This window comes from Notolepis coatsorum (assembly GCF_963971535.1).
Source record: "Notolepis coatsorum genome assembly, chromosome: 7".
Classification (NCBI taxonomy): Eukaryota; Metazoa; Chordata; class Actinopteri; order Aulopiformes; family Paralepididae; genus Notolepis; species Notolepis coatsorum.
Window position 1 is genome coordinate 110,241,419 of NC_140171.1, and position 15,172 is coordinate 110,256,590.

At 45.0% G+C, this 15,172-nt stretch overlaps 1 protein-coding gene across 1 annotated transcript in view; it reads right to left on the minus strand.

Annotated features, from left to right (window-relative positions):
• The window catches only part of sorcs3a (sortilin related VPS10 domain containing receptor 3a), a gene marked incomplete at both ends in the record, with an annotated part of 398,627 nt that overhangs the window by 153,144 nt on the left and 230,311 nt on the right, over positions 1 to 15,172 (minus strand). The window contains one exon of the mRNA XM_084317820.1: positions 14,267 to 14,374. Within this exon, the coding sequence (XP_084173946.1) occupies positions 14,267 to 14,374 (108 nt within the window). The remainder of the gene's footprint in view (positions 1 to 14,266; positions 14,375 to 15,172) is intronic.

The window sequence follows — 15,172 nt, forward strand, 5'->3', positions numbered from 1 at the left end:
GGAGCATCAAGCTAAATAGAACCTTTTACCGAGTGTACGTTGCAGACCATGCTTAACCTCGTAACACAACACAACTCACCCCACAACGTAAAAAAGGGCAGATTCATATATACACAACCCCACCATATGATTTGTTTGAAGAAACACACAGTTTGTTCGGCCAAAACACAGTCCCCCTCCATCGGGGAACTTTTTTATTTAATAACTGAATAGTGTCAAGGCACAAAACCATAGAGGGGCCGGGGAGGGTGTAGGAGAGGGGACACAGAGGGGAAAAAGTCACTCTTAACGGCGTCTGCCACCTCACGCCGCTCGAGTCTTGCCACCCCGGGGAGCCCCGGAGGGACGGTAGGTTACAGTCTGCTGGACACGACGTTCCCTACCGTCTCCTCCGGTCTCGACGTTGACGTCGCGGAAGCCTTCTGCCTCCACCGGCAAGGACGGGAGGCGGAAAATGGGGTTGGAGAATGGACCTCTCCTCTGCCATCTCTCTGCATGTTGAGGTCATCAACCGCAGGGCGTTCCGGAACAGGCCAGCGTCGGAGAGGGCGGCCGTCAGAAGAGGAGCTCTCTTCTTCTCTGGCACACGGGCCTGCTCCAGCCAAAGGTGACGCTGGCCCAGGGTGGCCAGGGCGCGCACTTTCCCGATGGCTATGGCCAGCACCTGGGAAAGGTGCAGGACAGCTCCCGCAGCCTGGGTGATCTGATCGCATTTCACCTCGGTCAGATCCGTGCCGCCCGTCATTATCCCCGATACAAATCTAGCCAGGTGGGCGATGTTAGACGCCGCAGCCAGCGATTGTGTACCAGCGATAAATGACTGGTCACCCCAATAAGCCAATCGCCTAGCCGATTTCCCCTGGAGGACCGGCTTGCATAGTGGTTCCCACACCATATCCGGACAGAGGAGCGCGGCCATCGGACTGTCAAGCCGAGGCACGCCCTCCCCCATACCTTTGACCAACCCCGCTACCCGCGTAACTGGTACGTAGGTAGGAGTTAGTCCCATGATGTTGGTCACCGCCTGACCCCGACGAACATAGGCCCCCATCGATGGGAAAAATGGGTAGACAACGTCCACCCCTCTCACTGGGGGACGCTGCCAGGGATGGCCTATGAGGTCATCAGGGACAGGTGCAGGCAATGGCAGCGGCAGCGGCACACCGTTTGCGGTGGCGGCTACCGCCATGAGCTCGGGAAACAAGGCCCGCAGTTCCGACCTGCGAACCTTCCTCCACCGACCCCGCATCCCTCACATACAGCAGGTTGCGACTGGTCAAGGAGCCACAATCCGATGTGGCCGACAGTAGGGCATCCTGCCGATGAGGCCAAGGTGGTTCCTCGACATCCTCGAACAGGGCGCCCCATGGAGCCATTTCCCCCCCCTCCGGGGTCTCCTGAGGAGGGATACTCTCCTCCACGGGGCCCTCATACAAAAATCCGTCCGCCTCGTCCATGAAGTCCTCAGTCTCCATTGGAAATCCCGAGCCGGACGCATCTTCGCTGGTCTCCAGCAGCTCCCCAAACCCAGGCCGTTCGCGTCTGCACGCCACCATCTTGCGACGCGAGCGAGCAGACGCGAAAAGTTTGCGTCGCAAATCCTCTGGCTCCAAAACAACCCCCCGTTCACCAACGGGCGATTCCCCAGAACCAGAGGAACCAGAGTCGAGATCAGGCCATCGCCGGAGCGACGGCACCGAACCCTCGGCTCTTCGGTGAGGAAAACTATCCACCGGCAGTCTCCCGGGCTGGGTCGGCAACCACGAGAGTGGCAACAGCCCAGCACCGAGGCGCACGACGGAGGCGGGAATGGAGAACCGGTGGTGAAGAGTAGGTCTAGCGGGTCTACTCTCCGCGGAATACATTATGACCCAACCTTTTCTTGTACAACAGATGTGAGAGAAGAAAAGATTAAGCACAATGTAAACTAGTCACAACTCTTTTCAACTAACAACACGTCAAGTGGGGTACTACCGAGGCACTTCCTTGTGGTGAAAGCGAGAAGGAGGAGAGCAGGTGACCACACACCTGCTTATGAAGGTAAGCTGATGAGGGGTGTGGTCAGACTAATACTGGTATTAAAGGTATATTTTGTGGAATTTTATTCAGTACGCGTGCACGTACGCGAGGGAGTGCAGTGCAGTGTGATGCCAAGCAGAGCCCCTAACGGAACAGAACTGTATGCAATACGTTAAAGCTAATTACCTTAGCATATTTGACATGTAGGCTACTGTACAGTGTCATAACTGCCTTATGTTTAATCAACACAAATAGAACAAATAAACTATGGGATTAGAAAACGACAAGGCTAAATGGATTCAGATTAATAATTTATACACGTTTAGGGAAATATTTGGGGTGGATGACTTTATTTATATGAGAACTAGAGACGCACATCACCGTACCGACTATCTTGTTTCTTTGCACTAGAGACTCATATCACTGGACTCTCACCACTGGACTATCTTGTGTTTGTACTTTTTATATTACTATATTGTATTTGTATTGTGAAGCTATGCATCCCCGGATCCCCCACCCTCAATAAAGGATTATCTTATCTTAATCAGATTGTAAATTATTGTTGGAGAGCCATATTAATATTAGCTTACCCTCATTCAAGAAGAAGGGATTATATATAGGTATAGGTAAATACAAAAGGAGATTTTCTTTACATATAGTGTAACATATAGCAAAGTTGAATTGTCCCCTCACAGGTTTTTCCTTTCTCCGTAGGAATTGTTAAAACAGCACATCATGGCGAGGTTGCAAGACCACCTTTCACACGTGCTCCAGCACCCACCACTGGATATCGACTATCTTGAGTTTGTGTGCAGACAGGAAATGGTTTTTATTGATGCCATATCACAGCACATTCAAATGTCTGAGGGGTTTATGGAATGTTTGACAGAGCTGCACAACATGATTCAGAGACACAGACAAAACCAACTGCCACCTCCAGAGATACACCTGGAAAGAGGACCTGGACCTGGACGCCCAAGGGTAGTAGTCGACATGGAACGCTTGGTTAATCTCCTTGAGATAGGGCTGCCTGTGGCTTGCATCGCCAATTTGTTGGGGATGTCATATGCCACCCTCTACAGAAGGATGCAAGACAACAACATATCAGTCAGGGCATTGTACACCACCTGTACCGATGAAGAGCTGGATGCAATGGTCACAGAAATTAAGATGAGGATGCCCCATGTCGGCTATCGACTTGTGAAAGGGAGTCTGCAGGCACAGGGACACCGTCTGCAATGGGACAGAGTCAGAGCATCCACGCACCGTGTGGACAGTCTTGGGGTTTTGTCCAGAATGATTCAGTTGGGATGCGTCATCAGGCGTACATACTCTGTGCCCTGTCCAAAGTACCTTGTGCACATAGACACAAATCACAAGCTGATCAGGTAACCAGAGTTTAACGTTTTCTTTTCGTATATTATATATACAGGCATTAAAGCGTTCCGTCTTGAGACGGATTTCTGTCAATTTTATATATATATTTATATAATATTTGTATTTATATAAAAAATAAAAAATGTTATATAAAGTTTCCCAATAGGGATGTATCAGTAGTATTGGCAGTGGTAGTAGTCGTAATAGTAATCCAGTCTATTCTTTAAATGTTCTAAAAAATAAACTAGTTCAACACAGGTAACCACTTTTGCTTAATTTCTTTGATGGCTCAAATGTATGCTCTAGTGTCTAGTCGATTTTGTGTTTTGTAGATCATAGATATAGCCTTTGAATTTTGCTCTCAAAGTGCACCAGATTGATGCATTTAACTTTAAAACTTTAAAAAGAAAAAGTCAGGACAGTAGGCTCTACAAGTAGGCTCCCTTAACAACCCTTAGAAGTCTAACCTAAATAGCTCCTCCTCCTGAGAATGTCCCCCTTTTTTTTTGTTACATAATATAAAATTACAGATTCATACCTTCAAAATAAGCCATCAATTGTCAAATTTGAGACGATAGTTTTCAATCAATGTCCTATCAAACATTCTGGTACAGTCATTACCAATTTGCAGCAGGAGCCTCTGAAGGGAATTCAGTGAATTCAGCTAATGATAAGGGAACTACACTCCTTCCCAGAATTCAATGTGATGTCAATGTTCATTTCAATGACTAATTCACACCATGAAACAAAGGCCCAGCAGGGAACAATTACAGCTGAATGGGGGTATAGTGTGACTGATCAATACAGGCAACACACACTTTGATTTGATGCCATGCATATACACACACTAGATAGACAGAGGTTTAGATATTTAGATAGATATATAATAGTAATATAATAGAAAGAGAGAGAGAGAGATAGAAAGAAAGAAAGAAAGAAAGAAAGAAAGAAAGAAAGAAAGAAAGAAAGAAAGAAAGAAAGAAAGAAAGAAAGAAAGAAAGAAAGAAAGAAAGAAAGAAAGAAAGAAAGAAAGAAAGAAAGAAAGAAAGAAAGAAAGAAAGAAACAGAGAGAGAGACATTTATAATAATAATAATAATTATTATTATTATTATTATTATTATTATTATTATTATTATTATTATTACTATTATTATTATTATTATTATTATTATTATTATTATTATTATTATTATTATTATTATTATTATTATTATTATTATTATTATTATTATTATTATTATTATTAAATAGAATAATTTTCTATAGGCTTGCCGTGGTAGTCAGTGATACTGGTGTCATTCTGTGTTCAGGCTTCCATACTTATTGAAAAGAATGCTCATATCCAAAAGTATTAGATAGATATAGGTCATACATGTAGGTATGCATTTGGTTACACACACACACAGAAGTAGTCTCAGACCGGGAGTAGTCTCAGAGAGGGAGATACAGAGGAGATATGGAGGGAGAGAGAGGGAGATAGGGAGATATAGATAGAGAGAGGGAGAGAGAGAGGGAGAGATAGAGGGAGAGAGATATATATAGGTTAGAAAGCAACCTGGGTTCTCAGACAGACAGACAGACAGACAGACAGACAGACAGACAGACAGACAGACAGACAGACAGACAGACAGACAGACAGACAGACAGACAGACAGACAGACAGACAGACAGACAGACAGACAGACAGACAGACAGACAGACAGACAGACAGACAGACAGACAGACAGACAGACAGAGAGAGAGAGAGAGAGAGAGAGAGAGAGAGAGAGAGAGAGAGAGGCGACGTCATCTTTCCTTCACAAAGCGCATCGATGCGCTGTCAACTAAAGCACCGTGTTTACTACAGCGCGGGTGACCAAAACACCAAACTCGTCACACAGTAGCCAGTGGCTGATACTGTAGTTCACGTAGTCCACTCCACTGTCCGCTTGAATGAACTGCGAGAGATAATTCATAACTCATATACACACACGCACTCTGCCATACTTAGTTAATGTTTTAGCGCGACGTGGGTATACAGGACTGTCGAGGATGCTGCAGAGTTTCTGTTGCACATAGAAGCAGACTCGACACAAGTTTCGTCTTGACGCTGCGTCTCAGCGCACACACACACATACACACACACCACATTATTCTGCGAAGCAGCTCAGTGTCCCGTGGATATTATTGCAAGAGATAATTCATACATATTATGAAAAGCCGATGCCGATCTGTTGTTTAGAATTTGGATGGGGGGTAGCGAGTCTCTGATACCTCTCACCTCTGCGCGGGGGTCTAACACCTATTCACAGCGCACACGCTTCTCTTGTGTGTGTGCGCACGTGCGTGACGTGCGTTTCGTGACACGCTGTAGTTCTCTGGCAAACGCAGATAATTACAAGCATACCATCTAGCAAGAATTAAACGTATTTACAAGTCGTATTATGTTTAGCAAGTAAGGAGACATATATAGTAAATCTCAAAGCACTCGAAATTGTCATTTTTCTATTTTTACAGATTTCTGAAAAGCGCGACTTCCAGAGCATTTATGAGTCATTCTAAATCCCTTTGTTCTCCGCCCACGGGTCCAAACAAGCCCCGCGACCTGAAAGGGTTAAAACACTAACGCTATTAAAAAAAAATACAGTGGAGGTTAAAATAAGAATATGACTTGGCCTATAAAACAATGATTTTTTTTTAAAATAAACCTTACAGATGTCTTCCATAGACTCACAGGAATTGTGTAAAGTTGCCCAAATAGTACAAGGAATAGCAATGCATGTCCCCTTTAACTGCTGCATCATGAGATACTTGGTACTCAGCACCAGTGGCGTAGCGGAGGCCCCCGCAGACCCGGCGCCATGGGCGGGCATTGGGGGACCGGGCCCGCCCACTGAGTCAGCTGTGCCCACCCTGGTAAAAAATTTTTTTTTAATTTATTTTTTTGGTCAATCAAAGTCGACTATCCAAATCCTTAGTCGGGGACAGCCCTAGTGGGCACTGATGTCAACAACAACCAGTGATGTACCTGAACGCGTTCAATGAACGATCGTTCATGAACGCGTTCGTATTTTGGGCGAACGTGAACTGAACGTACTGTATATCCGCTAAATGAACGTAATTGAGAATGCGTTCATTCTCAGCGCTGTGTAACGGAGTTCAAAAGTGCGTTCATTCTCAGCACTCTATTATAACGGCGTTCAAAGATGTGCCAGATTTCATATGCATTTCAGCCAAAAACCCAGTTAAAACACACTGTAAACAGGCTTCAAAATTATGTGGAAAACCACCCGATCTGGCAACGCGCCTGTCACCCCCTGCTACGTCATCAGACTCCTCCTCACAACAACAGTGGACCAGTGGAATCTGCGCGCAGAAGCCAGAGCTGCAGCAGCACTCGCTCAGAGTCAGACTCTACCTCTAGACGTCGGCATATGAGCATTTAAAAGAGTTTAACGTTAACCCTTTACAATTCAAACTATTTGATAAACTTCTACTTTCAGCCCGGAAATGCATTCTGATAAACTGGATTAAGGATAGGCCTCCCTTTTTACAAATGTGGTATAGAGAGATCTTCGGTGTGCTACCCCATGAAAGACACTGTGCAATGCATAGAGGCAACGACGCTTCCTTTCAGGAGGTGTGGGCCCCAGGCACGTGCACACATAGAGGCCAAGGGGTGCTTGAGCACCTGCCTTTTTGAGCCTAATCAAAAAAGTGCCCTTTTTGAAAAAAATATATAAAAGATTTTTATTTAATTTTTTTTACCGTTACGCATATATACTGCCCTTTCAACTGAAAAATGTCAGGATAGAATCAAAATATTAGGTAAAGAGAGAGAGATGCCCCATATTCCATTGCAGTTTGCACGGCCTCCTCAGCGTGCCTCTCCGCGGACCTATATATTTTATGCATAGCGTGGGTGGTGATGATGATGATGATGATGATGATGATGATGATGATGATGATGATGATGATGATGATGATGATGATGATGAATAATAATAATAATGGATTGGATTTATATAGCGCTCTTCGTGACACCCCAGAGACCCCAGAGCGCTTACAGAGTCCATTATTCGTTCATACACAGTCATACCGGTGGTGGTAAGCTACAATTGCAGCCAGAGCTGCCCTGAGGCAGACTCACGGAAGCGTGGCGAATAATCAACGCCTACGGCCCCTCCTACCACCACCAACATTCATTCACATGCATACACATTCATACGAGGCAAGTAGGTTAAGTGTCTTGCCCAAGGACACAACGGCAGTGGGATGGACATGGGCTTGAGCGGGATTCGAACCACCAACCCTTCGATCATTGGACGACCCGCTCTACCCCTGAGCCACGCCGCCCCATGATGATGATGATGATGATGATGATGATAGAAACCGCTGTGGCGCATACAGTTGAATGCTGGTATTACACTCATTGAGGGACACGAAGAAGTCAAGTCCGATGGGATTTGGGAATCTCAAATACAAATCGGGATTGAAATAAAAAATGCATTTATATTAAACAATACAGAATATACAGCACTTCTTGGGGTCTGTAGGGTAAGCACTTATTCCCTCCCCCCTGAACATTTATGGAGATGTATGGGCCTTTTAAGTCAGTGATAAAAGTGTCTTTCACGGATAAGTGAGCTCCTGCACTGATTATTATAGTTAAATATTCAATATTTGATCACCAAAACCCCCCAAAAAGCATAAAAAGGGGGCCCCCCCGCCCGAAAAGGGCCCTTAAAAACCGCGCTCGCGCGCTCTGTTAATATATACACACAAGTGTAGTGCCCTTTTCAGCCTTTGAGCACCTGCCCCTCTAAAGTCCTGTGCACGTCCCTGGTGGGCCCCACTATTAGACTATTTTCCTGCTGAAATTTCTCGGATCCTTCTAAAGGCCCAGTGCCCCATTGTATGGACATACCTAGGATAGGAAAAAATAAATATATGTATGTCTACATGTGAATGGGCTTGAGGCAAGTGCAATACTGTACAGTGTCTGTCTTGGTTTGCTTTCCTTTTTGCTTGTTTTTCTTTTTGTTTTGTTTTTGCTTGCTTATGGTGTGGATGATGGCATAGAGATGAACTGGAGGACCCCACCCCCCCTTGTCCCAATGTGTGTTTTTGTAATGTAAGTAACTGTACGTGAAAAATCTATATAAAAAACAAATCTAAACAGAACTAAAAATAACTAAATTAGTTCATTTTTGAAACCATGAACTTTAGTTCAAAATTTTGAATTATGAACTATGAACTGAACTAGTTCATTTAAAAAATTGTGAACTGTGAACTGAACTAGTTCATGTAGAAAGTGAACTTTCCCAACACTGACAACAACACTACTGAAGCTAGCACGGCACTCTGTGAGAATTCGTTTTCTACCCTCAAGAACATCTTTACAGAACATCGCCTTAGTATGCTTCATCGACGCAAGGCCAATTTAATTCAGTTGGCATTTGAGAAGGACTTAACAAAAAAGTTCAGGAATGAGTGGAGGGGCCGTGTTTTAAGAAGATTTCACTCTGTCCCCAAACGCTGCTTGCCGCTCTACTAATGATGGTGAGTAGCCTGTGGAGGCTTTTTTATGCACCTTATTTTTGTCAGTTCAGTTCAGTTCATCAGTGAATTCAGAAGTGTTGAATAAATGAAGTCTTTTCAAAGATATAGAATAGAATAGAATAGAATAGAAATGTATTATCCTGAGGGAAATTTGACACTCCAAATCACTCAACATTAAACATTTAGACAGAACAAGTCACAAATAAGAATAACAAAACAAATGGCCTAAGAATAGAATAAAATGAAATAGATTAAAAATAGAATAAAATATACAGTAAATAAATACAGTAAAAATATACTGAAGTCTACAGTAGGTGTAATATTGCACAGTGCTGTTTAAAAAGTAAGAGTCCAGGAAGATGGTAACTGTCACTCTGTGCTCAGTGATGCAGTGAGGCACAGTGATGCATTGTATAGTCTGATGGCTGTCGGAATGAAGGACTTCCTGTGCCGTTCAGTGCTGCATTTAGGTAGTGTGAGCCTATAACAATACATGCTCCTCCTGTCAGCCAAGTCTGTGTATAGTGGGTGGGAGGGGTTTTCCCTGATGGCCTGGAGCTTAGCAACGCTCCTCCTCTCCGCCACCCTCGCTAGGGCGTCCAGCTCCACCCAAACCACGCTACTGGCCTTCCTGACCATCGTATCCAGCCTGTCTGTGTCCCCTGCTCTCAGTCCACTGCCCCAGCAGGTCTGTTATATATATCCGTTCAGTCTGTTTTTGTATAAGTGAATGTTCTTAAGATAGAGAGAAATTAGATTTTTCAATTGCCTCGCTGCTGTTTAGTTCAGCACCGTGGGCAGCGCCAAGCAAGCCACAGCGCCGTTGTCCCAGCTGAAACGTATAAAAGGGAACCTGTGTTGAAAAACCATTGTGCCCCCCCGAGAACATTTTATGCCCCCCCACTAATTTGTTTCTGCAGCCTGGTCTGGGCCCCGGAGCTTAGGGGGCCCCGCCCCCACTGTAGACTATCCTCTTAGATTTCGTAACGCACAGGAACAGAATATAATGTTTTATTCGCCATAACCAGTACGAGTAGCCTACAGGTTACATTGGAACTGGAATCTAATCCGTAAATTTTTTAGTACATGGTTTAAGTGGCCGCGATGTCTATCCATAGGCGGAGGGTGAGCTGGACATTAGGGTAGGATGGACCCCACGCGGAGCGCGCAACATTTTCTCACTTTATTATTGATTTAGGGGAGTGGGCGGGGCCCCATGGTCTGACCTGCGGGGGAGCCCCGACATATTGCGCAACGCCACTGCTCAGCACCATTAAAGGACCTCGAGTCTCCTCAGGAAGAACAGCCTGCTCTGTCCCTTCCTGTAGAGGGCCTCTGTGTTGTCCGACCAGTCCAGTTTATTGTTCAGGTGTACCCCAAGGAACTTATATGACTCCACCTCATCCTAAAACCCTATACTCTTGCCAATCTAAAGGCAGAGAGGAGGATGAGAAGGAAGCTGGCTGCTATCCTGGATAATCCCTCCCACCCCCTCTATGACGAGCTAGTCAAGATGAGAAGCCCCCCCACACTCAACTAACCGCCAAGGCCAGTCCTTCATACAAGCGGCCATCAGACTCCACAACAGTGGGCAGGGACTGCTGCCAGACCTCCAACTAGGAACCTATAGCACCTTATGTGAATACTGTATACTTTATCAGATCATATAGCATTTAGCAGTTATAAATTATATATTACAGTATATTAGATTTACACCAAAACAAAAACAAAAAACATCAAAACAATTTACAATTATTATATACAATTATTATATACTGTATGTATTTCTTACATAATACAGCTGCAGTGTTCATCAACTCCTCTGGGATAAATGGGGACACTGCTCCATAAGCAATAAGTTAAAGCTAATTACCTTAGCATATTTGACATGTACAGTGTCATGTACAGTAACTGACTTATGTTTAATCAATAAATGTATTCAGAATGCAGTTGTTTGTTGAAATGTGGTGGCCGGACAAGATTTTTGTAATCATTTCTGTATCAAATATGAAAGATATTAATAATATATTACTTTGAGCATACCCACAAACAGATATTCATCATAAACCCATTCAAGTACATTTTCAGACGGAATTGTTTTATTACTATCACTATAATTATAATAACTTTTGAACAATAAATTATATTTCTAATCTGTCAGCTGTTCTATATTGCCCATATAATTGTCTATATCCCATACCCTCTAAGTTTCCTGCATGCTAGCTTGTCAGTAAAGTGGTTGAAAATGCAGTTGTTTGTTGAAATGTGGTGGCCGGACAAGATTTTTGTAATAATTTCTGTATCAAATATTAAAGATATTAATAATAATAATCATGATAATCATACAGATATTTTATATCATTTGAAAGCCCTAGTTGTTATCTTCAAAATGGTACTATATATATTTATTTTGAGCATTCATTTTCATAATGGAATGTTGATAGGGCTATCTCCCTGTCTCCGGCTGTCCCTGAGCAATGACCGGAGTGTTGAATGTCCCGTGACTAAGACGGGGAGGACGTGACCCTCTTTGCGCCGCCCCTGTGCCTCAAATAGATCGGCTATCAGCTCTATCTTCAATCTTTCAAAATGTTCAGTTGCTATCGCTATTAGCTCTATCTTTAATCTTTCAAAATGTTCAGTTGCTATTGCATGCACTCATCTGTGTTTCACTACACACTTGAATGCATGCTTACCAACTGTTAGTCTGCAACACTACTATCACCGACATCTAAGAAGGGAGATCCCCCCTTGAATGCCCCTTTTTTTTTTTTTTTTTTTTTTCCTCCATTTTCCTCAGATTTTTCTCCCATCCCAATGTTAGTCGTATGCCAATTCCCAATCCCCTTCCTGGTCGCTGCGCACTTACCCCCCACAGTCAGATCATCTGGGAGAGTGGAGGCTATCACGTGCTTCCTCCGACATATTAGTTAAGGAAGTTCAGAGTATCGGGGAAGATACTCCAGTCCTTCTACTCAGGAGCTGTAGAGAGCATCTTGACTGGAAACATCACTGCCTGGTATGGAAACAGCACGACACAAGACAAGAAGGCCCTACAGAGAGTGGTGCGCTCAGCCGAGCGTACCACGGGTATTGCACTACCTCCCCTGCAGGTTCTATACAACAAGAGGTGCAAATCCAGAGCCTGCAGGATAATGAAAGACCCTCACCACCCCAATAACAGCCTGTTCCAGCTGCTGAGGTCAGGCAGATGCCTGCGAACCCCAGCTACTAGGACAGAGAGGCTTAGGCTCAGCTTCTTCCCCCAGGCCATCAGAGTCCTGAACAATGAACACTGAGTACCACTGTAACACTTTAGCATGAGCGGGCACACACTCAGGCCGCACGCACCCCACTTATTGCCAAAAGGAAAGGCCACTTTAAATTAGTATTAGCAACAGTAACAGTGTATTGCACTACTATTACTACTACTGTTAACTGTTAACTGTTACCCGTTATTGCACAAATGTATTGTTATGTGCTACCTGTTATTGCACAATTTTATTGCACACATTTTTGTATTGGATTCTATTATATGTTGTACCAATTGCACATCGTTGCGGGCAAGACCACCCGCATTTCATTGTATATCCGTATGCCGTGACAAATAAAACTCTTGACTTGACTTGACTTGACACACGTCCAGCCAATCAACCGCTTCTTTTCACCTGGCAGCGCGGATCCTCCCTGAGAGGGCGTAGCGTGTGGAAGGATCACACTATCCCACTCAGGTCCTATCCGCGCTTAGCAGGCGCCCCGACCGAACTGTAGGAGTCGCTGTTTACAATGACCCGGACCCACCCCGCCAGCTTCTCCCACCCTCTAATACAGCCAATTGTATTAGTGTGAACGGCCAGCCAAGCTGGTGACAACCCCGGAGCTGTGAGCTGGATTCGAACAGGCGAATCCAGCTCACAGCTCCGGGGTTGGTGACGAACGCAATCTCCGCTACGCCACCTAACCGCCCCCTTGAATGGCCCTTCTAAGGTTTCTGTCCTCCACACTGCCTGTGGAGCATTTTTCCCTATTGTTAGGTTTTAGTGAGTTTTTCCTTACCTTCGCGTGGGGTATGTCTGGGAGTGCTTGCATTCTTTCATTTATTTGCATTTATCTTAAATTTTTTGGACCTTATCCGTAACTCCAAGTAGATCAAGCGTGTCCTTAGAATTCCGTACGTAAATCTAAGCAGATCAAACGTTTTATGAAACACAGATTGAGAGGTGTGTGTGTGTGGATCGTTTTTACGATTGTGGATTCTACTTCTGCGTTTGTTTATTTTTGATAGACCTCTAAGAAGAAGAAGCGTCACACACGAATCCCCACGGGGAAAACAATGAAATATTTGTCTCAAAATTCCGTACGTAACTCCAAGTTGATCAAGCGTGTCCTTAGAATTCCGTATGTAAATCTAACCAGATCAAGCTGTTTTTAGAATTCCGTACGTAAATCTAAGCAAATCAAGCGTGTTTTTATGATTTATGAAACACAAATTGAGAGGTGTGTGTGTGTGTGGATCGTTTTTACGATTGTGGATTCTACTTTTGCGTCTGTTTATTTTTGATAGAAATCTACCCCCATACACATTCCCCCATTCATTCAGACACAGACGGCAGAGGCAACCATGCAAGGTGCCAACCTGCTCATCGGGAGCAGTTAGGGGTTAAGTGTCTTGCTCAAGGACACTTCGAGCCGGAATTCAACCTGGAACCTTCTGTTTACCAGATGACTGCTCTACCTTCTGAGCCACTGTTGCCCCAATACTGTATCCCTTTGGCTGTATGCTCTATGTTGCTTCAACCAGTGTTGTAGTACTGATTTTCACGACTCGTGACTCGACTTGGACTTGAGCACTGATTACTCTGACTTGGACATGGACTCGAGCATTGACTGCATTCGGACTCGGAAGGTGCTCGGATTTGTTAATTGATAAATACCGTTTTAGTTTCTTTTGTAATAGGCCCTAATCATTTGGCATACGATATTGATGGCTAGTGCATTTGTTTGGCTATTGTGTCACAAAGTAAATAAACTCCCTTTGAAATGGTGACCGCTGTGTAATTTATGTTTAATGTAGACCTTTTTTATTTGTATGTCAGCTCTTTGAAGTGGAGTGGACTCAACCTGGATGACTTGGACTCGGACTAGGGTAATGGGGACTTGACTCGGGCTCTTCGTTGGTGACTCGGACTCGGACTTGGAGTGGCACACTGGGGACTCGGGACTCGACTCGGACTTCAGATTCGACACCACATACGCTCACATAAATTAATCAACTGAACAAAAAGCAAAAGAAAAAAATGTCATCTTGGCCTCGGTATTTGGACTTACGTCATGATCTGGTTCTCCGCGCCGGCCTCCACCAGGACCCCGTCCACGAACAGAGGGACCAGGGAGAAGCTCTGTCTGCTCCACTGTCTCCCCTCGTCAAAACTGACCCTGTGTGTCAGAGTGCGTTCACATCGTTAGCCCCCAGCCCCCACCAGCGGGTAGACGGGTGCTCTCAGTTACACGCGGGCCACAGAGAGGATAAAAACGTGTGCGGGGGAGGGGGGGTCCCAATGACTGTGTTCTCTGTACGGACGAGCCCCCGGGCCTCAGGTTACCCACCGGTGTAATTAACTACCGCGGCGTCGGGGTGACTACAAAAGGACGCGCATGATATAAAAGGGGGATCGTCTCTCTGACGAACAAAGCCGCAATGAATGAAGCAGCATTCAGAGAGGATGAAAAGAGATGGTGTCTGGTCTCAAGCAGAGGAAGGAATGGCGTCACGGGTAAAGTGTACAGCGACGGGGGACAGGGGGGCGGGAGACAGAACCAGAATAGGACTGTCTCATGTCCCACTACAGAACTGCGGTAGGAAAAGGAGGCCATGTGGGGGGTTTGGGTAGCGGACTATTGGCTCTTGGACAGGTTACTGTATCAACATCGGTGTAGAGGTGATAACGTAATGGTTGAAAGACCGGCAGTGCTGGACGACAGTGCTGGCCCTTGTTACCTTCTAGCCCCCCCCCCCCCCCCACACACTGCCTTCATCTGGCTAAAAACACTGATGACAGGAAGGAGCACCGACGTGCTATTAGGAGGATTCAGTCCCAGGGGGGAAATGCTTAACGTCACACTCACTAAAAGAGAGAGAGAGAGAGAGAGAGAGAGAGAGAGAGAGAGAGAGTGAGAGAGAGAGAGAGAGAGAGAGAGAGAGAGAGAGAGAGAGAGAGAGAGAGAGAGAGACAG